Source organism: Chaetodon auriga, chromosome 20 (genome assembly GCF_051107435.1).
Source record: "Chaetodon auriga isolate fChaAug3 chromosome 20, fChaAug3.hap1, whole genome shotgun sequence".
NCBI classification, from domain to species: domain Eukaryota; kingdom Metazoa; phylum Chordata; class Actinopteri; order Chaetodontiformes; family Chaetodontidae; genus Chaetodon; species Chaetodon auriga.
This window is the reverse complement of record NC_135093.1, coordinates 12,323,998-12,347,288: the sequence shown is the minus strand read 5'-3', so window position 1 is coordinate 12,347,288 and position 23,291 is coordinate 12,323,998. Positions and strand designations below refer to the sequence as shown.

General features: G+C 43.6%; 1 protein-coding gene across 1 annotated transcript in view; it reads right to left on the bottom strand.

The window, feature by feature from the left end:
* Window positions 1–422: 422 nt before the first annotated feature.
* Window positions 423–23,291, bottom strand: part of rhbdl1 (rhomboid, veinlet-like 1 (Drosophila)) — a 37,869-nt gene continuing 15,000 nt past the window's right edge. The window contains exons 3-8 of the mRNA XM_076759705.1: window positions 22,806–23,030; window positions 21,674–21,822; window positions 21,413–21,525; window positions 7,090–7,190; window positions 5,108–5,168; window positions 423–3,680 (exon numbers count right to left, since the gene is read on the bottom strand). Coding sequence (XP_076615820.1) covers window positions 3,409–3,680; window positions 5,108–5,168; window positions 7,090–7,190; window positions 21,413–21,525; window positions 21,674–21,822; window positions 22,806–23,030 — 921 coding nt within the window. The 3' untranslated portion in view covers window positions 423–3,408. The remainder of the gene's footprint in view (window positions 3,681–5,107; window positions 5,169–7,089; window positions 7,191–21,412; window positions 21,526–21,673; window positions 21,823–22,805; window positions 23,031–23,291) is intronic.

Here is a 23,291-nt window from a genome sequence, read left to right as displayed (position 1 = left end):
CCTGTTTGCAGCCTGGCTTTGGGCTCTGGTGTATCCTCACAACAGCCATGCATCATCCTGACACCGGTGCTGTGACATGAGCACGGCAGGATGGGAAAGCACGAATGCTGCGCCGGCGCCGTTTGTTGTTTCCGCCGTCCCTCACATCCCTCAAACGAACCAACCAGGGCCTCTGTCACTGCTTCTCCTTTCAGATGAGCAGCTGTCTGAGCGCAGGAGAGGCGTTTCATCAGACAGGGGGATGACTTTTTAGGAGGTGTGCCGGCTCAGGATCAGGGAGATTTGGCTTGCAGACCCCTTCGCCCCCCCAACAGAAGAAGAGACTTATATACTTGTATAACTAAACACTGGACATTTCACTTTGCATGAGAAGAAAACAAGTGAGTATCTTTTTTTTTTTTTTGTCTTTTTTTTTTTTTTTTGGAAGTTTCACGGGGAACAAGAATTCACAAGCCTTCGATTTTAATCCTGCATGTACTTCCAGGAGGGGTAATATTCACAGTTAATGTGTTCTACAAAAACATAGCCATTTACTAGCCCTTTTTACAACCCTTCTGGGTTCCTATGAATCTTAAGTTAAAGAGGCACATTAACCTCCTCTCAGGCATCCTCTTTATCTTCATTATAGGCTAACAGGGTATGTATGCATTATTCATCAATGTATCTTTGCTATCCCAAGCAATAATATTTCCTAGTATACACACGAGTTTCCATCAAGGATCCATTACTACCATGTATTGGCTGATCTTTTTTTTTTATCTATCTGAAAATGGCTTATTCTGGCTATTTCATACAGATTCCCTCATTTAACATGGAGTCTTCTGTTACCACTGACAGTTTCATGCGGAAGCGAATGCTGAGGACTGTATTTATGACCAACTATCAAAATTGGCAAATGCATAATTTTTTTTTTTTTCCCCAGGCAGCCAGTGGACATTCAAATGAATTATTGATTGAAAGACTGAAAAATGGAACATAGCATGAGTAAATGTAATTGCTATCCTCGCCTCGGCTTTCCGAAAAGCTTGAACCACTCTGCAGATAATGTATGACAGAAGCCCCGTCCATAATTTGTTATTTGCGAAAGAGGAGCTGCAGCGAGGCGTCTGCCCACTGCGGGGGACCGTTTGGAGATGTGGGCACTTGCAAAAATGAAGCTGCATCCACGAAAAGGAAGCTGAAGAAATGAGTCCAGCTACAGGAAAATACAGCGAACAGTCCAGAGTTTCACAGGCTTGTCACTTGCACAGTTTGTCTTCTTTCACCTCACCTGTCGAATATTCACAAAGCCGAAACACACGCACAAAAAAATCCAAAACAAAAGAAAGTTTCACTGATGCTACCAATCAGCCAACGTCTCTGCTTTTGCCCTCTCGGATTAGTTCTTTCTATGGCTTATTTTGTAAAGCACTAAAGATTTATAAAACCAAGTGAGCTTGAGTCGCCGGCGGTCATCGAACAAACCAGGGGATTCTGCCTCATAGACTATTTTTCAGAGGATCAAAGCCGTACAGGAGTTTTCAGAAGAACAACAATCATAGCATTAATTTTGCACCATTTGAAACTTTTCTCTTTTCCCCTTAAATGGGGAAAAAAAAAAATACAAATAAATATACTCTTGGTTATGAACATACAATATACACATCCACTATCAAATGAAAAACGGGGACAACTTAATAACACTCTTTTTTTTCTGTATAGGTACATTCCTTTACAAAAGTATACAGTCCCTAAGAATGAGAAACTGAGGTATAGACTGGGCCTGACAGAGAGACCCCAATGCCCTCTGGGACACGAAGGTCAGAGGTCAGGTGATGACACATCCACGCCCTCCCCAGTTCAGTCTGTCAGAGCGAGAACAGGCAGAGGCCAGTGTGCGTGTGTGTGCGTGTGTGTGTGTGCGTGTGTGTGTGTTTGTCTTCTCTTCGGGTTCGTCCATGTTGACCTACAGAATCAGGCAGTAGCTGCTCTCAAAGACAAAGAGGAGAAATGTGTGCGTGAGTGTGTGCGCGCGTGTGTGTGTGTATGTGTGTGTGTGTGTGTGTGTGTGTGCGTGTGCTTGTCTCGCCGAGAGCCACAGAGCATGACATGGCATATTTTACACGGTGCGCCTAGCAAGTTGGTGGTTATCGTTCGACACAGCAGCAGGAGAAGTTCACTCGCTTTGGGGATGACCATCCAGGAAACTTCAGCATTTTCTCGTCTTTTTTTCTCTCCTCCGCTGTCACGTCGTCACTCTCATTTCCCATCTTTCACGCCTTGTCCATGTTGTGTGAACTATGTGTCTGTATCCACAGTGTAGGTATAATGTCATGGAAATAATATAGAAAAAAAAAAACTGGTGTCTTACTCTTAAAGACCCCGTGAAGTGAAGATGACAGCGATGCCTCCATTTGAAACGTGTTCCTCCGTTCTTCCTGCACCTGCTCTGGGTTAGGCTTTGTATCCATTTGCACTCGTGGGCAAAACATTTTGAATGATGTTTTATCATCTACTTAGCAGCTCAATTTGAAGAAAAAGTTGGGGTTTTTTTTGTTTTTCTGTTACCGTGCCAGCAATTTTGCAAAAAGCCACAGTGACCCCTGTGAGATTCAGCAGGACTGTGAAATAAAAAAAAAAAAATCATTGATGCTTCTGTGTTTGGTTTTTTTAATTGCTGCCCGTAGAAATAAACATGCTCTTCCCTAAACTCCTCTTTAAATCTTCTCCTCCGGCTCTGATTTGTTGCAGATACAAAGGACTCGGAGTCAGGCGTCTGCTCTGCTCAAGTGTCTTCAAGCAAAAACACTGACACCCTGTTAGTTGAAAGGGTGCCGCTGCAGCTGATCCTGAACTTTACCACAGACAGAATGTTTTGCTTAGCGTTTTGTCAGCATTGTCGCCAGCACGCTACACTGTTTTCCTCCCTTTAATTCCCTTTCACCGGAGGCACGCATCATGAATAAGATTCATCTTACTTGAGGCCTTTACATGTATGAAAGATGCTCTCAAAAGAAATGGCTGATGAAACGGCCTTTCAAAAGGCCTTCGAAAAAAAAGAGCGCAGCGGCTAAATGCTCGCTGAAAGGTTCGTGCTGGTAATGTGGATGACATTTCAACATATATATAAAAAGATATGATGCTCCTCAAAATGGATCTGAGGAGCTTTCACCTGTACTTGTTGCTACTGTAATCCCTCTTTAATAAAAGAGACATATTTTCTTTGATTTGCAAAGTATCTGTAAAAAAGGATTCTTGGTCGATTTTTAGTTTCGAATGATCTCATATCATTTCATTTGGGTCTAACTTGAGAGGAATTGGGGAAGTTAACTGTGGTCAAAGGGGAACCTTTGTTTGGAACAGGGTTGGAGTCAGTGTGTATGTGGAGGAGGGCCTGGAGAGGGAGGGGCTGGGGGGGGGGGGCCTTCATCAGGGAGGAGGTGGTATCTGGACCCCCAGCAGCTCATATGCAAAGATGTTCCAGAAGATGGCGAAGAGGAGGAAGGTGATGAAGGAGAAGACAATGACCCACCAGGAGCACTGTTTCTGCAGACTCTCCTCGTAGCTGCGCAGGATCAGCAGCCCCATGCTGATACCGACCACAGCCCCGGACAGGTGCGCCATGAAGCTGGGCTGGGGCCCCGAGGAGGGCAGCGGCGGCGAGAAGCGGAGCCAGACTGCACGACCCACCTCTGAACTCACTGTGGAGGACAGAAGACGTTCCCTTCAGTCTCTGCTCGTGACTGGAGCTGTGAGGAAATCACACTCTCTGTGCTAAGCTAAGCTAAGCTAACCGTCTGCTGGCTGTAGCCTTATATTTAACATACAGGTATGCAAAGAGTAATCAACCTTCTCATCTTACTCTCTGCCAGAAAGCAAAAGAGCAGAGTATGAGGAGAAGTGAAACCACGATGAGAACTTATATGATTGGCTGACTGATGATGTGATGAAAATAAATGAGGTAGGTGTTAAGGGAAGCCTCCCATCATGCACTCAGGGAACAGACTCATGAGCTCCTAATCTAGTTTTACTGGTGCATGTTTACTCATGTTGCCTGTGTTCTACATCGTGCTCCACAACATTAAAGGTGTGTGCACAGTATGTAAGTTCATAAAGCTGTTTTTATGGTGTCAATTATACATCCAGTGCTCTGAGTAAGGTCTCCATTTGTTGACTGTCTATACACATTGTGTACTTAAGATTCATATCCAGTTCATACATTTGACTGTTCCAATGATAAATCCCCATCATAAAGATAAACACGCCATGCTTCCTCTTCCTCTGGTCTACAACTTTTACTTGAGTTTATTTGGCTTTCCAATGACTTACAGGTTCTCATTTGTAATCCGAACACATCTCATAATCCTCGTAAGAAAAGGAGTCATTTGTTTTACTCACTTTTCCACGAATAAAAAACAGGGCCCGGGACTGCAGTTGACTTTATGCCAATGCCTAAAGATGAGCTATACAGTGTATTGTAGTAAAGTGTTTTATCAAAGTCTACTTCTGCTGGCAAAGAAAGGTCACAGGAGGATTTAAATGGATCTTTATTCTAAAAATTGCTTCCAAATGTTATTTGCCGTTGTTTGTTGCTGCTCCTCCAGAGCTGAATAAATACTCCATAAAACCAGAGCAAATGTTAATTCAGTCTTCACAGTATCTCACACAAACAACGTGTCACATTTTATTTTGAAATGCCATACTCCCTGTTTGTAAAACACAGAGGAGAAATATCACATCCCAGCAGAGACGCGCAGCTCTCTCAGTTTGGGGGCGGCAGGCTCGGGACAGATGGAGGGAACATATTGCTCACTAATGAAAGTCGCAGTGTATCGGCCCTCGTGTGGAGAAAAAGGACAAGTAGTATGACTCAAAAGCTTCGAAAACAAAGCAACATGTCCAATCATGGAGCCTCTCACTCTGAGCGGCTCACAAATATGGCTTGAGTAACAAGTCTGCTGCTCAGCTTTAAGAGGAATCTGATGATAAAGGTGTGTGGACATTAAACATGCCGGAAACGATGAGGCTGTAAACACTCCCTATTTAACGATTTAACCATAAATTCAACATAAGCAGCAACAGTGGGAACAAAAGTGCAGGGCTATGAGAGTGAATCTGGACAACTTACTGCAAACCAGCGCCAGTATCATGCGGAGCAGCTTGTATGGACAGCGCATCCCAGCCCAGTTCTGCAACACAGAGCCAAAATGTCTGGTCAGCACAAACAATCACGACACCCACAACCACGACAGACACAAGTATGTGAACAGTCCTGGAAGAAACGCCTCAGTTTCCATCCTCACATTTGGACCTGAAAGAAAGATAATCCATATCTTATGAGAGAGGAGGCAGCGGTAACACCACACACAGGCGCCATTATACACCTGGCTGCTCTTCACTTACTGGTTCCAACCCAGTGGCACTCTATTAATTAGGGCTGAGATAATTTAACAGAAGGGGAAAACGGGCCAATAAGTGGCCATTTTGATTCTCGGGGGGAAAATAACAATGGCATCCTGACTTAGACTAACACATTTACTCTTTGCACCATCGCATCCTTCCCTAAGTTCCTGCCTGTGGGAATATGACTGACCCAGGGCCAGTGTTTTCTCCTCTTTTCTCAGCAGAAAAAGAAATGGTGAGTGCCATGCAAAATTAAAGATGGGGGTGGGGGGGGGGCAAGTATAAATAGAACTTGCTGTGGCCATTGGTTGGAGTAGCGGTGCTCGTAATGTCATGATATTTCGACAAATAAATGATTAAGATGGGGGTCACGTGCAGAGGAGGAGGTCTCGGGTGGGTGTGATGTGGTGTTGCCGCTCTCTGACGGGGAGGTTTTGACCAGCCTCCACTCTCACAATCTTTAAGCAAAGGACAGCCAATCCATTCTGTCTGTTACAGATCTTGTTTATCACACTGCTGACAGTGAAATGGAGAATTGCTGAAGGAATCTGACGTGCATGTCAGGCGCAGAGGATCATTCGGAGACTTAAGGATAGAGCGCTTGCAGTTCGGAAGACTCAAAAAAAAAAAAAGAAAAAGCAAGAGCTCTTTCTTCTTTAGAAATATAACGAATTTTAAAAAAAGAAGATTTAAAGTGTCAAAAGTTGAATTTGTGTGCTACATGGTTGCAAAATGTACTCTGACTGTATTCTGACAGCTGCTTGACTTCCGGGGAGTCACGTCCACGGCCGTGCTTGAAACTTCACTGAACCTTAAAATGTCTGTTGAGCGAGACAGATGATGATGCTTAATGGCAGATGGCCAAGGAATTTAGTGGGTCGAGACCAGACAAGGTTTCGAGATTTCCTTCAAAGCCACAAAGTAGAAAAAAAACCCCCCATCAGAGCAGAACTAAGACATGCCTTGAAGGATTTCCCAACAACAAACAGGCATCGAGCGTAACAGACCAAATAAACTGTCTGTTAGCTTCCAGGAGCACACAGTTACAGTTACAGAGCCTTCGCTTCGGGCCCGTCAGCGCGCTTTGATTTCTATCCCTGCAGGCATCTCCACTGCCCACAGTGAACAGCAACATTAGCCATTCGTCAGATGGAACACCGCCTCGAGAGTTGAAGAGAACCTTGAAGGCATCTCACATGTAAACCTTGTGACAGAGACCCGCACAAATAAACACTGGGGGGAAAAAAAAAGCTCTCAAGGGAATTCACTGCTTTTTTTTCTTTTGTTTTTCAGTGGACACAAACAAACACGGTCTGAATAATTGATGTAAGTGTCTGAAACGGCAGTTCGCGTCAGATTCATTGACACAAATGACGAGAACGGTGAAAGAAAATGATTTTGGTTCCGATGGGATGCTGCAGGAAGCCTTTGGGGTACGCTACTCATCAGCAACGATTAGCTAGAGCTTCTCCGAAGAGCTCACGGGGGAATATTCAATGACACTTTAACAAAAACCGCTGGGCAATAAAAACTATTTATCACACTGCTGTCATCCTACTCTAGCAGGCAAAACCTCCAACTAACATGTGCTGGTGGGAGTGTGTGGCGGCTGGGTCTCACGCCATGTGGACGGCGCTGACATTTCGTCTATTGAAAACCGCTTTCAGACGTAACAATGGAGGCGATGGTGATGATGACGGCAGTTACCATGACGACGTTGGCCAGATGCGCTGAGCACAGAGCGTAGACCCCCCCGGAGCCCCCCACCACTGGAGCGCGCATGTCGGTGATGGACACTGTCAGCGAGCCTGCAGAGACACAGAGAGAGAGAGAGAGAGAGATTAGGAGTGTAGACGTTAGAGAGGGAGAGCACGCATTGCAGGGAGAAGAGTGTGTGCGTGTGTGTGTGTGTGTGTGTGTGTGTGTGTGTGTGTGTGTTAGGAAGAGAGAGAGAGCAAAAGACAGCATTTTAGAGCAGAGGGGAAAAACAAAGGGAGAGTCAGATTACTCATCACACAGCAGCACAAGTCACCTTCCTCAGAGCATTTTTGAAATATCTCTGAGTAAAAATCCCCCTTTGTTCACAGGGACTGTGCTACATCAGCTGACCTTCACATGCCCTTTCATGTTACATCTACACACACACACACACACACACACACACACACACACACATGCACACACACACACACACACACACACACACACACACGTGTTCTATGTTGTGCACAGTATCGCTTCGGCTTTTCCTGTATGGAAGCAGTCAGCTAAACTTGCAGCTGAACAATTATATTAAAATGGTAAAGACCTGGAAAAGGAATATGTCCTAATTGGATTTTCCTTCAATTAAAAGAAGTCCATCTCAGAATGATCTCTGATCAAAGTGAGGCCAGGAGAACACGGGCGGACCCCGCTGAAGAGGATAATTTCCAATTTGTGTGCTCTGAAGATGTTTCGTGTTATATTCATGAGCCAAATGTAATCTGGGATATGTAGATATGGACAGAAGCCAAGAGTGCTGTTTAAAAAGTTATGATATGAAAAGCGCAGCGGCGGCCGTGACGGTGATGAAGGCATGAACATCATGACGTCGTAAAGTGACTGCACACTTACAACCTCATCCCTGCCTCACATGTACTCCTGATACTGTAAATGAACAGTTAGCCGCTTTCAGCAGTTGTCTGGTGAACTCTTGTACTTCCCTTTTTCAGTGTGAGCGCTCGCACGCGCTGCACGCAGGCGTTTTCAATTACTCTGACTAATGAGACCTCTAGCCGGGCTGAAATTGGGCGGAGCTGTGTTTGAAAATATGCAATGTCACCAAACTCTACAGAATAATTAGCACAATAACTCTGCGACCTGTCCCGCCCTGACAGGTGCAGCAAAACCATAAGGAGAGAATGAGAGAGCTGTCAGTCAGGCACAGTCTGCGCTCGCCCACGCAGTCTTGAGAAGAGGTCTAATCAGGTAAAGTGAAAACACCTGCGTGGGTGGACGATAGCTGTGAAAAGGGTCTTTAACCATCAATCTGTCAGAAAGATCCCGGAAAACAAAAAGTGAGTATTAAATGTTAGGAAAGCATTCCCACGTCTGTTTGTGAAGTTTTCTTGGCAGTAACATTTCAAAGTATTATACCACGTATATATATTGCACAGTGGCACAGTCTAGGTCTGCCTGATACCCAGCATGCCTTGTGGCTGCATCAACTCAGCTTGCATAAACAGCTACTGAGGCTTCACCGCGGTAGTTGACAAAAATGGCTGTTGAAAAATTTGCAAAAACGTCTTCTCGACTCTTGAGACCGAACAGCTTTTGAAGCTTTTTCTGTCACAGCTCAGAATCTATAAAACATTTGCATTATGAGGACGTCTACCTATCACAGCATCTGCATCTGAAGAAGGCCGTTTCAAACCTTTATTCTTGTCTATTGGTGGAGAACGGCAGGTTTTTTATGAGGTGTGAATATCGAATGTCAGAGGAAAATGGTAAGTCAGCGACGCTGTTGCTCTTTGAGGTTCAGGGACTGACAACAAAAGCGGTTGACGTGTCACGTATTTAACCCATCTTTCATCTTAACACAGCGACGGATAAAAAGGTTGAATAAAGGCTGAGAAACAAGTATATTTCAAGGTAAAGCTGCAGCTGACTCACATGGTTATTTATACATATTAGGAGATTGAGAATATTGTGTTTTAAATTCATAAAACACAGAATTTGCTGCTTTGTTTTGAAAAATTGAACCTATTTACCCCTGGTGGGGTTAAAATGAAAGATTGATATTTGCTTTTGAAAGCAGAGCATTTTGAAAAGATTTTGAAATGTTATACACTTTGTATTTTGGAAATAGAATAGGCAACGTTGCTGGAAACATTCAGTGAATGAAGCGTGGTGCACAGGAGAGGAGCTGCAGGATGAGCTTTAATTTGACTGGACTTCCATTGTAGTGCAGGGAATAATGTAGTGTGCAGTAGTCAGCGGCTGCTTTTAACCATGTCAAACTGTATATGAAGGTATAATCCTGAATGCTTTACAGCGCACCTGCCGCTGCATTAAGGGTTGCAGTGACGATGAAGTAGGACAGAATTCCAAGCAGGAGAAATCACAGTGGCAGTCGCTTGCGAGGACAGCGTCAGACACTGTTAATTATGCAAATGAGCTGATAAGAGAAGCAGAGAGGGCTGATAAAACAAAACAGCCTCTTTTTAATCACAGTTGGGGTTTGCTGGAGTTGTGATCTCAGATCTATAATGCATGTTGTAACATTCATATTCTGTGTGTGTGCGTGCGCGCTGTGGGACTGCACAGAGTAAACATAGTCTTAAAGAACGCCTTGTCAGCCCGTGGTGCCAGTGACGATCAGGGAAAGACAGATGGTAATCAGAGCGCGTTCCTGACTCATTCATCTGTCCTCGCTCCGACACCTATGGGCTATTTTACGTGGATTTATGGGGCATATGAAGGTTGGTGCTTCAGCTAAAGATTTGAGGAGATTCACGGTGCCCCATTTTTAGTAGTTCCACAAAATTGCAATTACACACTGTAGCATACAGCATGTGGTCTCTGATCTCTTCAAAGTAACGGAAAAATTGAAGTGGAGCAACTTCAGCAGCGTCAACATCTGAATTTCTCTTTTAGTCTTTTCCGGAGCTTCACAAGTTTTTTTGCAGCTCATTTGCGGCTCCAGTGCAGCGGAGCCGGGGGATATATTAATGAAATATTGATAGAATGACATGAGAGATATCAACTAGAGTTTTAGCTTTGGTAATGCTGTGATTTTGGTTAAACTCTGTCTTTTAACGCTCCTAAACATTCCATACAATTAAGCGATATGATTTTAATAACTTGTTTCACTGCTTTAGCAAAACGATATCAATGTGAACGTTTTTTTCCTTCTGCTTTTTTGCCCATTTACACATCCAGCAAACAAGAAACAACATCAGCATTCATCATGGAGCTGTGTTTTTGGCCTCCTGGTGAATTAAATCCAATATTCACTCTCTTTTTAGCTCTGTTTCCCTCTCTGCCAACTCCTGAGGGAAATATCTGGCTCTTTAGCTGCTAAATGCTCCGCTATCTTCAGTAGCTAGTTGCTAACTTCAGCTGTATTTGTTTGGCTTCCTTTATGGAGTGAGTTTTCAGAGCTTTGTTGCTGAAAACTGCTGAATGTGAGCAACGAGAGCAGTGGGAGTGAAGTTAAAGTACAGGACTGCAGGCTCGAGGGATAACCTCTGTGGGTTCATCGCTGCCAGCGACCCCCTTCACATTACACACAGTACCTTGATCCATTGTTAATATAAACATGTTGATTTGAGCTGCTTTAAGGGTACTGATCTCTGAAAACCACCTCTTTGCAGGAGTCACTTGTCAGGGATGTGACACCACCATCTGTGGGTGAAGAGGAGAAGACAACCTGAGACCTGCGGCTCAGAGGAAGAGTCAAGCTCCACAGGGAGGAAACAAACCGCTCTCTCCTCCTGCTCGCTCCGCTTTGGCGAGAGGCTCCCAAATACAGTATGAATATTAAACAGGCCTGTCATGTGGGCTCTCCTGCTTAGGGGGATTTAAGATTTAGGATTCTTGCAGTCAGCAGCAGCTGAGACGTGAGGTGTACGATTATTTCAGCGCTAACTTGACACATTCCATCTCACGGACAGATTATTTATTGTTAGCATCCCGAAGTCATCATCAATATCCTCAAATCTTTCTGTGAGCTTGCAACATCCACAAGTGCACTGCAGTGTAGACAGTAAAAATGATGTACTTTGTGTAGAGTAAAAGTCAACTACACACTCAGGACTATACTCCATCTACCGCAGTATAATCCCCAGTGCAGCTGAGCCTCTGTCAAACCATACTTGCTACACCAGTGCTACACAGTGTTACTCTAGGCTGCCCTTAAGCTATGGGTCAACTTTGTATTTTTCAGTCTCCCTAGAATAAGGTGCAAACAAGGGATGGTAAGCTGATCCAAGGCCAGGGTTTGACAGTGCCTGAGGCTGTGCCTCTCTGTAGCTACTCCAGCGGAGGCTGCACCAGAGCACAGTAAATGTTGCAATAAAAAAAATATCCTCTAATCTCTGGAAAATATGCCTCTGCACAAACACTTTCAAACCAGACACTTTTCACTGTCTGCTTTCTAGAGTTTGTATGAGTGGGTAGGTACTGACTGTGATTACTGGCTGACTATATGCTGTATATATGTGGCTGATGCAGGTTCTTCATCATCAAATGTTGGCGAATAGACGTTTAAAAATATCTAAACACACGGGACAGGATATAAGAGTGAATACATTAGTTCAGCTTAGCGCATGCTGTCTATCCAAACTAAGCATTCATAGTGAAGACATATTACATAGATATTACATATTCAAAGGCATAATGTGCCTTTGAATATGTAATATGTCTTCACTGTTCACCCAGCTTGTAAAGTTGATACGGCGAACGTTCTAGCAGTTGACTATTTACACATCTAGCGGACACAGAAAAACATTATTCATTTGGAGATGGGCTTCAGGCGAATGTAAATCAAATATTCTCTCTCTTTTTAGCTCTGTTTGGTTTTCATCAGTTCTCAAGGGACAAATCTCAAGCTTTAGCTGCTAAATGCTCCACTATGTTCACCAGTAAACTATAGACTTTGTCTGTTGTTTGGCGCCGTAGGTAGGTAGGCGCAGGTAGGAGTTTTTTCACCTGCTGTGTCTGTAAATGACACTGATGAGAGGAGTGACACTGAACCAGAACTGTTAAATTGCAGGTTGGAAAACCGAAACAATGACATGGGGAGAACCTGCAGAGTCAGGTGATATTTCTCTGTAGGTTTGTCACTGTGAGCGTCCCACGTCTCATTACACATGGTCATCTGACCTTTGTTAACATGAAAATATTAGTGTTTTCTGGGAACCTAAAGGATGTCTGAGAACATTAATATATATTCAGCTGCATTTCTTTGTTGGTCAGCTGATAAATTACTCAGGAGAGGACAATTAAAGGATAATGTGTGTTTATTTATTCAGGTGATTTAGTCAGTATTGGGTACAAGCAAATCTGGAAACCCAGCATTGTGCTTTCATTCATTTATTCATCTATTGGTATAAGCTACGCAGCACTCAGACCACACAAATTTATTTTGCCATGCTTCATTATGAGACATGCAGGAATTTGTCAGACAAAGGTTTTAGGACTGAAACTGCCCATTTTCATAAAAAGGTAAAATCTTTCAATAGAAAGCTCACAGGACAGCATCAGTAAGGGAAAGCTTTCCCCGTTGATACTGCCGGATTGTTGCCTTTTAGGGTCGGGTTGCTCTATTTGTGCACGCTTGCCTCAGACAGATCTATCCTGTATGCATTAAATCTTGTGGCCCTGCACAGAGATGTGCTGTAGTCAGCACTCCTGTAGTCACAGGGCTGCCTCTGTTGGCTAATAAACTGGGGAAATGCCTGATCAGATTTATTTACTAAGCACAAATAAGAAGTGAGAGAGACCGATGGCAAGAGTGTGAGAGTGAGTGCATGAAGAACGGCGACACAGCAGACGCACTCAGAGTGCAACCGTGCGATCACAACTACAGGGTTTTATTCTCTGTGTGTTTGTCATTTTTTAAATATTGTGCTGCTAAATTACAAGAGGACAACTCAGGTCCTGATCAATGCTGGATTTTTGAGGCAGATATTGATATTTGATAGCTGTCTGTCATTTTTGTCTGTCCTAAACCCAAAGATCCATATTAATATAACTGAGACAAAAGCAGGAAATCTTCACCAATGACAAAACAGAAACAGCAAATGTTTCATATTTTTGTTAAATAGCGTATTGATTTTCAAAAAAGTTATTCCTGTAGCAACAGACTCATCGATTCATTGTTTTTGTGCTTGCTTCATGCACTATAAAGGGGGGATATTATTAGATTTCGGAGGGGAACTTATTTTGCTTTTGATATATGAGCAGACAGTTTTGCAGGTGACCGAAGTAAAAATAAGTAAATGTCAGGATGACTCAGCTGGAGGCAGACCATCTGTCACATGGTCTTTTGTCTACTTTACAGTCTATTTGAAAAGCTCATAGCTTCAAATGTCATTTAATAAAGTGGCGTCTGTTTCAAAGCCTCATTTCAACTATAATAGTTCTGTCAGACTGGAGGAGCTCTATTAAAGATATTTTCCACCTGGGAAGGAGATGAGAGGGAGAGATAAGGGAAATACCATCTCCGTGGCTGATGCTTTCCTTTAAGTGAAGCAGCATGACTCGCAATCAGTCCTCATCTGATCTAACATCCATCTCAACCATCCATCTCCTCGTGCCCTGGTGGAGCGTCGGTGGGAGGAAAGAAGCCCCTCAGATGATGTGAAGTTTTGCTTATCTGTGGCATCTAGCTGCGGAGGAGCATCCAAACTGTCAGCATCCTCAAAGCGCCAAAACACCACTCACCTGCGCCTCTGCGCTGCAGGCAAATCAGATCATTAGACTAACAACTTCAACGGGGGAGACATTCATCCATAGTCAAAACACAACATAAATCAGGACCTCTCTTGTCCAAAACAAAACAAAAGGAAGGAAAAAAAACAGCACCAGCGCCAACAACGCCGAGCTCTGGCCTGGATTCAATTCATCAGTTTCACTGTGTGCCAACATGGCCACTGTAAACACACCTTACCCTTACTCTCCTTAGAGATTGATTCTGTTTATTCTAACACTTTTCTGCCCCGTCCAAATTTGCCACATGGGGAAAAATATGATAATATTTATGCTCCCCCGGAGTCCAGGGGGCATCAGGAAAAATCAATATTCTCCACAAGTCATATCCTCAGAGCTGCTGAGAGGAGACCGCTCAGCACAGCACCAACCGTTGGTGGAAAGGCATAATCATATCAGATCTGGGAGAGTGTGTGTGTGGGCATATAAGCACACCCATAACTGAAGAGGCAAAGAGACGAAATTTAAAGATTAGTGAGTCTACGTCCAAATACAGTTAAGTTGTTTACGCCGTAAGAAGAGCTGTAACGCGCAAAAAAAAAAAAAGAAAAGAAAAAGAATTCTTGTCACGACCGAAGCGGTTATCACTCACGACTGCTTTTCAGCACAATAGCTGACCTTGGATGGAAATTACTGAAATTCTTCAATGAAAAAGAGCATGAAATCACTTCCTGTGCTCAAGGTTATAAAGCCACAGTGATGGGTAGAGCGAGGGTGATGGGCTTCTTCTTCGGAGGACCTTGAAATGTAAGTGCAATATGAACTCAGCACAGAACAAGCCTCCTCTTTTATTCCAACGCAGTGCCTGACAAATATTATTGTTCTGGACTGGCTTCACACAGCAGACGCAAATGGACACCCATAAACACGGTGGGCTCGCGCCACACAAATGGGCTACCTTCAATTAGGCTGCATTACAGTAGAAATATTCATCATCCACGGTGTTGTTATCAGCAAGGCTGCAGGGGGTGGTAGTAGAGGAAGTGAGCTTGGTGTCACCTCGGAAGAGTTGACTATGGGGTGGGATGGGGGGGTTGGGAATTACCATAATCACGCTGGCAGCCTCTGCAACGCACCAAGGTCACCCCGCCTCCTCAGTTCAGCTGAGCACCAGGAGAGTACATCAGAAACACAGGCCCAGACTCTTCAGCGATATATGCAACACCACGGTTTGTACACACGGGCGTCCGCAGCTGAAGTGGGCTAAAAAGACAGAAATCTGGCCTTGTGTACTGACAATGTTGAGCGGTCGCAGCCACGCAGGCCACCAAAGAGCCTCCAAAGTAAGAGCGAGCAAGAAGTAATTGTTATTCGGCTGGCAAGGGCGAAACAAAGACGACTCCAGAGCTCTCACAGTCCTAAAAACGCCTCCTGCTCTCCACAAAACTTCCCAGATTCTCCTCGAGCCGATCAAATCAGCCCGTTGTTAAACATCTCTATACCAGCGCTTGATGTGAGTCAAAGCCAAATTGGGATAGTCAGAGACTGAGTCACACCCCTCTGGTACTGACAGTTATTTATCCAGCCGTCTGTTCTCTGATGCCTCCTCTCTCCTGTTCTGCCCCCTCTTGTCTTTCTTTTTTTTTTATCTTCCTCTCTCCCTCATTAACTGAGCTTGGCTGCTGATGCAGTCTGAAGGTGCGGCAGCATCGGTTTATGTGGCTCAAGTTTGCGCCAAGAAAAAGTCCCATTTTCCCTACCCCCCCCCCCCCCACAACTGTCTGTTCGCAGGCAAACTGTCGAACACCACTGTGAATCAGCTTTTCAAGTCGAGAGTTTTTGCTGTTAACACGCTTAATAATACAACAACAAACCACCTTAACTTTACATTCACTTCCACGTTTTTCCCGAGCATTATGGAGCTTTCAACAGAAATTCAATTTAGGAGCAGAGAGTCGTCCGCTGAGAGGAAAAAAAAAAGTGAATTGCAGTTGAAATCTCTGGAAAAAGATGGTAAGTGCACTCACCAAGGCCAAAAATAAAAGTTCACTCCACTCGTGATGCATTTTCAATCAAGTGTATTAAAGAAAACTAATTCCGATAGTATCATGCTTCTGGAACACAAATTAACAGACAACAAATAACCAAATAAACTGAGAACAGTGAATGAAACCTACAAGTCAATCTGTCACTGCCGACCTGTTCAGGGTGTACCGCGGCTCTCGCCCAGTGTGATCAGCTCCAGCCCCCCATGAGCCTGCAGAGGATAAGCTTATGGTTATAGATAATGGATTGTTGGATGTCAATCTGTTACAATAATCCCCTGCTCTGTAATTGGAAATCTAACAAAGCAGTAAAGCTCTATTGTCTTTTTTTTTTTTCTTTCCAATCACTCATTTGAATTTATTGATTTCAATCTTGCACATTCAATCTCAAAGCTGTATGTCTGGGCTTTTGGGGATTCCTCAGGTTGGAATAACCTGCAGCTTGTGTGCCTCGACCAAACATCAAACATCAGCAAAATGGATGATGGACAAAGTCACTCTTGGCCACGCACCAAGGCCGTCTATTCACTGGCAGCATATATAATCATATTTACTCTGCCTAAATATGTGCAGTGCACTTTTAAGAAGCATCAATCAGTTATATAACAGCAACCTGATAACAGCAGCGTAACACAGGCAAAAAATAAGCCTGAAGACCTCCAGTCATTTGGACTTTGAATGGGCTTTTATTGGCGGGAGAGAAAGCAGAAACAATCATCGAGCTAAATTAGCACCAACAATGCAGCGAGCATCAAGGCCGCAGCACAAAGTTGACACCGCCGCCTTGCTGCCTGACATCAGAACAACATTAATCAACCGCTGAAGGCTTAAACATTACATGTAATGACAACATCAACTGACTCGCAACTATGAGGTTATGCTGACACGCAGTCATTTATCATATTTCCATTACAGTTCCTCAACAGGACACAAACGCCATCAGGCCACATGTCTCCTCCTCCTCTTGACTGAGGACACCAATAAGCAGTGTGAGCACAGTGCTCTCGAACACCGGCTGACGGTTAATTACAGTTAGCTAACGCGGGGAGAAAATCCTCCTGCATAACTCAACCATCGGCCCCTTCGTGTGTTGGAGAGCCAATCCAGCTGCTCTTAAGGTGCTCAGCGACACAGTGAAACCTCTCAGGGTTTCCAGTTCAGTGACTCAGGTGCATATACAGGATTTTTCTTAGACCTTTATTCATCCAGGGACGGAGGTGGAAGAAGGATTGTGAAAATATTCTCTGCTTCCAGCTTGTCAAATGAGATGATTTGCTGCTTGTTCTTCACAATATATCACTTTAAACTGAAGATGTTTGGGTTTTGGAGTTTGGGTTGAGCGGAAAAACACATTGTGAAGACGTCTCCTTGGCCTATGAGAGGGTCTGAAGGGGTTTTTTTCACTATTTTTGGACAGATTAATCAATGATGAAAATAATCACTAGTCACGGCCCCAGTTAGCACCAAATTGATCTTAAAGCATCAAAAGTACCCAGTATACATAATAGCCCCTGTAACTACAGCTGTATATATAAATACAGTGAAGTAAACGGTACATTTCCCTCTGAAATGTAGTGGAGTAGAAGTATAAAGTAGTGTTAATGTCTCTCAAAATTGTACTTAAACACAGTAAATGTACTTCTAAGTTGAAACAGTTGCGAGGGAATAATCAAGGCACGTAGTCAGGGGTGAGACGAGGTGTCTATCCTCAGGAGTTTGTATTATTTTATGGAACTTTTTATTATCATTCTCATCTTCTACTTGTCTGTTTTGCATATTTGCATATGTATTTTTATTGCATTTTTATTGTATTCTTATTGCACGACGCATATATTTGTTTTCACAAAAGGCCATCTGGGGAGAGGCATAGCAAATTAAATGCCATGATTTGTGGAATTATTCGGCTCAGTGAATGTTCAATGCATGTCTGTGTCCCTATTAAATAAACCAAAAATAAATAAATAAATCAAAACAAAATCCAATGACGATGTTTTTGAAAAATACTATTTTTCTGCGACAGCAAACAGAAAAGAGAGTTGGATGACACCACCAACCAAAATGCAGGACGTGACACTTTTTTCTCTAAATACGGTCTTAAACACATTTCTTTCATGCCTGACTACGACTTCATCTTTACAACCAAAAGTGAAGCCGTCAACAGATTCTGTTTTCACAAGAAATTTGCTGATATTTCAGCAAAAATCAGACGATTCAAAGTGAAAGCTTCACTCGAGATCTTTGTTTTGTTGCACTGAAGATCGCAGAATCGACTTTGACAGGCAGCAAACAGCAGAAGAAATATAGTATGTCAACACTAAAGCCTCATCAACACACTGATATCTGAGCGGAGTGGGACATGGTGAGAGAGCAGGCTTGCTGTTACGAGAGGCTGCCGGAAGATTTGGATTGTCTCAAATGTAAGGTGTTAGGGGAGGTAGACACCCTGAGGCTCACACAGGGCGAACAGGAAAAACATGGTGCTCTGGCACCTGTTGATGTCCTGAAGCACACAAAGACGCTGAGGGAAGGAGAGCCGGAAGAGAAAGAAGTAAAAAGACGTGGAGTTGGGCTCAAATGGTGACTCAAATTCTGTTCATATTTGGAAACATGAAATTCAAGGGGAGCTCTTCAGCTGCTGTTCGTGCAGCAGAGCCATGAAGGATTACTGAGTGGATGCAAAGTGAGGAAGGACAAGGACCAGGGTCTGAACAGCACTGTCAGAAAATAATTACAGAATTGTTCCTTTTGTCAGCACACATCCAAGGACAGACTGTGCAATGTCATACTTAATTTTCAGAGGGGGCACTACAGTGCAGGACCAATACAATGCAGTCAAAATCAGGCCATAGCCAAGGTTTACAGATGTGTATGTAACCCCATGTGAGCTACCCAGATCCAAACCTTGTATTTTGTGAAACTAATTCGTCTCCTCGTTTAAACTGCGACACTCGTTATCTTCAAGATAATGACTGCAGAGATGTGTGTGTTCATGCATGTCAGATATGTATATCTGTGAGAACAGTTTTATGCTTTTACAGTATTTGAGGCATCATCAAAAAGCAAAAAAAAATCTTACTTTTGGCTTTGAAAGCAAGCACGAAGGAGCAGAAATTCTTGCAATGTGTTAAGGCACACACATGAAGGCACAATACCTGCAGCGCGTTGCTCCAGAAATGCACACACGGCATGCAGCTACAACCTGAAAGCTCGGCTGCCGCACAAAAATAAGAAGCAACATGCGTTCAAGAGCTGATAGCAACAGCCGACATGATTGAGCTCATGAGCTAGAATAAGACTGCATGAATATAAACATGAGACAGCCATGGGCAGCAAAATGGGGCGAGTGGAAAAAAAAAAAGAATCAAGATTTTCACTGAATAGTCTAATGTGTTGTGCAATTTCTAACATCCACAAGCAATTGTAAGTTTACAAAGGCAGGGAGAAAACTGGCAAAATGGAAAGCGTGACGCAGTGAAACAACATGTGGAACCAAAGTCTGGACTCCCACACACACAAACAGAAAAATATATGGCTTGTATGAGGTATATTGACTAACAAATGGATCTTATATTTCACATATCTACCTATCCATCTGTCTGTGAAATTACATTGTAAACCAATCCGCAACACGTGCAAACATAAAAATCTCAGTTACAGCATATTTACATTGTAGCTTCAGTTAAAACAACCACAGCAACCAAATAAACCAGCACGACTGAGAGTCTCCAGCCATGTTAGCGACTCTGTGAGCTAAATGCTAACATCAGCATGCTACCATGCTCACAAGGTTAATGCTAACAAGCTGATATTTAGCAAGCATGATGTTTATCATGTTCGGCATCTTAGTTTAGCATGTCAAAAGTTACTGTTTGTCTCAAATACAGGCGGTTACCGCTTGTCATTAACCCTGGAAGTGTCATTAACCCCCACAGACTCCTCCAAAACACACACAAAGAGTCCAAGTGCACCACCTGCTTTCTTATGGGCTACTTTCACAACTTCAGTGCCAGCACAGCTCCAATTTCAGTTCCACAAACCAGGATCAGACAGTGAAATTACATAGAAAAGCTGTTCATCAGCCTGTGACCATGAGACAGCTCAGCTCTTCTCCGCTGTTCAGGAGGAACATGTGTCAGACTGAAGGGCTGAAACTCAGTTTACACCGGTTATACTGCGTTGAAAGTTAAATGCAGTAAAAGTCAAATTTCATTCCAGACAGTTAGACACAGCTTCAACTTGTACTACACCGATTCAATTTTTGATCACTGCGATGAATGCAGTTCGATTCCAGGCTCTGGGGGTACTAATATCACCATCTCCTCGCTGCTCTCTCCTCCTTTCTGATTCAGGCTGCAGCTTAAATCTCCAAACAGCATCTCAAACTGCACTTAGGCTAATTCCCCAGAGAGAAGCCCTGCATTACTCCCCCACTTTTCCTCCTCTAAGTCCCACGCTCGCTCCCTCGCTCTCCCTCTGTCATCATTGCTAAAATAAATCAAAGCTACAATAATTCATGAGTGTTAAGAGTGTGTATGCATGCATGTATAGGGCACCGAGGGTCTGACTTTTACAGAGCACGAGGAGTATTAACAGCTTTAACTCCATTTTGTTGCTGCATGTGCAGAGAGGGGAAGGGAAAAGAAAAATAAAGAGTCTGGATTCTCACTCACATAGAAAAGAAGGCCTAAAAATCCCGTTACTGACAATGGATGAATGTAACTGATCATGAATTAGACTACTGCTCTTGACAGTAATCAAATAATGGTTAGCAAGAGATTTACGAGATCCAAGACAGAATTTTTCCCCAGTGAAGATGAAAGGGAAAAGAGGTTTATGCAGCCGTGTTGATATGACTTCTGAAAATACGCATTAACGGCAAAAAAAGCCGCAGTGAGGAACCACATCCAGCAATCAGTGTGGATTTAAAATTTCCAATCTCCAAACTGGCTGGAGGAGGATGAAAGTTAATGAGGTTTCTCGTCAACAAAGACTTGAGTGCAGCAGCCAGACCCCTGGGCACAGTGAGTCACTCCGCCGCATTCGGTTTGGTGACTCGTATTTTTTTTCAAAGGTCTGGACCACCAGCCGGGTCGGATTTATTGCAACCATCAAACAGGCCTACTCATGGGTGTCAGCTTGAGGACAAGATGCTAACTTATTCAGTCTCACTGGAGGTACATTTGATGCTGAAAGTAATGATGAAGGTAGCGACAAAACCAATTGCACAGAGCAACTGACTGTAAAAACAGACTACAGATTCACTGAGGACTGGCAAAAATACATGACAATGTTCTAAAAACAGAAAGCAATGCAATGCAGAGTATCTAAAACTGTCTAAAATATGTTGTTTTTATTTCTTTTGTTAAGTCGAGCTGTCGTGTTACCAGTCTTAGCTGCAGCATTATTATTTCTTATTCCCTCAGATTTGACATGTTAAAATGTGGTTAATAAAGTGTCGCCTTTGTTTTTTTTTTTTGTGGTGAAACATCATTAAAAAAACTGAAAATGAAAAAATGTCTTGAGACTTCCACTTTAGGATGCACTGGTTCACATAATAACACTAACATACTCACCGGCCAGCACTCCCGCCATGTAAAGCAGACTTATTCGTAAGATGCCGTGGACCATCTCCAAAGGAACGCCAATCATCAGCTGCAGTAAAGCATTGAAGCCCAGCTGCTCCAAACTGAGGACAGAGCACAGGAAGAGAAAAAGATTCAAATGACAGCATCAAGTATGTGTTCCTCCTACGGATGCAACATCCGCAACAACCAACCGGATCTTAATTGAACGAGTCTGACAGATATGAGCGAGTGGTGGGCAGAGGTCCGTACCCAACGTGCATGAACATGTAGCTGAAGAAGCGCCACACTTGTGCGCGGTGGCCGGGATGGTAGACCAGGGGGCTCTTCATGAAGTCAGGCTGATAGGTCTGCAACACCCACTTGTTTAGCATGATGCCATAACACATGAACACGATAATCTGCAACAGACACAGAAGTGACACCAAACTGTCAGTTCTCGCTGATTTACCCATTACAGGCTCGCTCTGCAGACTGCTGGTACAAAGGTGGAAATTGTGCCGCAAAACAAAACCCATTGTGCTTTACGGACAACACATGATGTTTTCTCGTCTTTCTGTATCCCTCAGCTGATGCCTATTAGACGTGTGGAGACAATTACTGCCCACAGAAAAAAACAAAACAAAAAAAAAACCCCCAAAAAAACAGCACATCTGGTTCAATTCCATTAATTTCTTTTCATAGAATAATGACTCATTGTCTCTGTGAATTAAAACGAATGTGAACCGTTATTATCACGTCCCCATTGTTATTACAGACCATTCAGTGCCATCTGGAGGCATTAAGAGAGCACTTGGCTTTCTCTCTTCAGAATTATGATGATTTAAGGGAAAAGGTTGAAGTTTTGTTAAGAAGCTGTAGGTTATTTTCGCCGCTTAATCCCCAACCATTCAACAGTGATCCGTGAGGGCGTTTGTGTTCGTGGCTTTCTTTTTTTTTTTTTCCCTCCAAATGAACATAACAGGTCATTTAATGCCACTGTGGAGGCCAGGGTGTTCGCTGACCTGGTTTCCTATTTCCAAAATCAGAGTCTGAAAAAAAAAAAAAAATCCCTGCATGCAGGCTGGCTGAGGGTTTCAGATCGGAGGAATGGCATTAAATGCACCCACTAAGCCCCTGACTCCCAAATGGGTTACCAGCTCACATCGAGCTCACAGTAAAAGCGTGTGATCAAAGGCAGAAAATCTTTTCAGTGGGTCTGAAGCGAACAACTGAGCCAACAGAACAGCCTAAAGTCCGCGCTGTGGGTTAGTAGCACATGCTCAAGTGAAATACAGCAGGCCAAACATGTTCCAGGCGTATCTGAATCAGCGGGATGCATCAGTAGAATAATCCATATCAGTTCCGTATCGACAAGTCAATGACATCACCTCCTAAATCTCACCTGCACGATGGTGACGATGGCGATGAAGACAGGCGGGGGACACAGGCGGTTCTGGTGGAAGTACCAGCGCCGGTCCGTCTCGCAGGGCAGGATCTCGTAGGCCACATAGCGGACAAAACGTTTGTACAGACCCAGCCCCGTCTCATCCAGCAGGATCTCCCTCTGCAGCGTGCGGCGGCCATTGGCGATGGCCCGTCTGAAACTGCTGGAGCGTTTACTGCTCATCTGAAGAAAAGGTCAAAAGACATGGATGTAGCACTCTCAGGAGGACAGCCTTTGGAGAGAGCCGAGCTCGCTGTTTCCAGTCTGTATGCTAAGCTAAGTAGGCTAAACCAAGCAAGCTGGAGTCTTATATTTACCAGACAGATTGATAGACACTTGGCAGAGCGGTATTAATCTCATCTGTCTCTCAGCAAGAGAGCAAATAAGCATATTTCCCAAAATGTCAAAGTACTGCTTAAAGAATAGATGAGAGACAATTTCTTT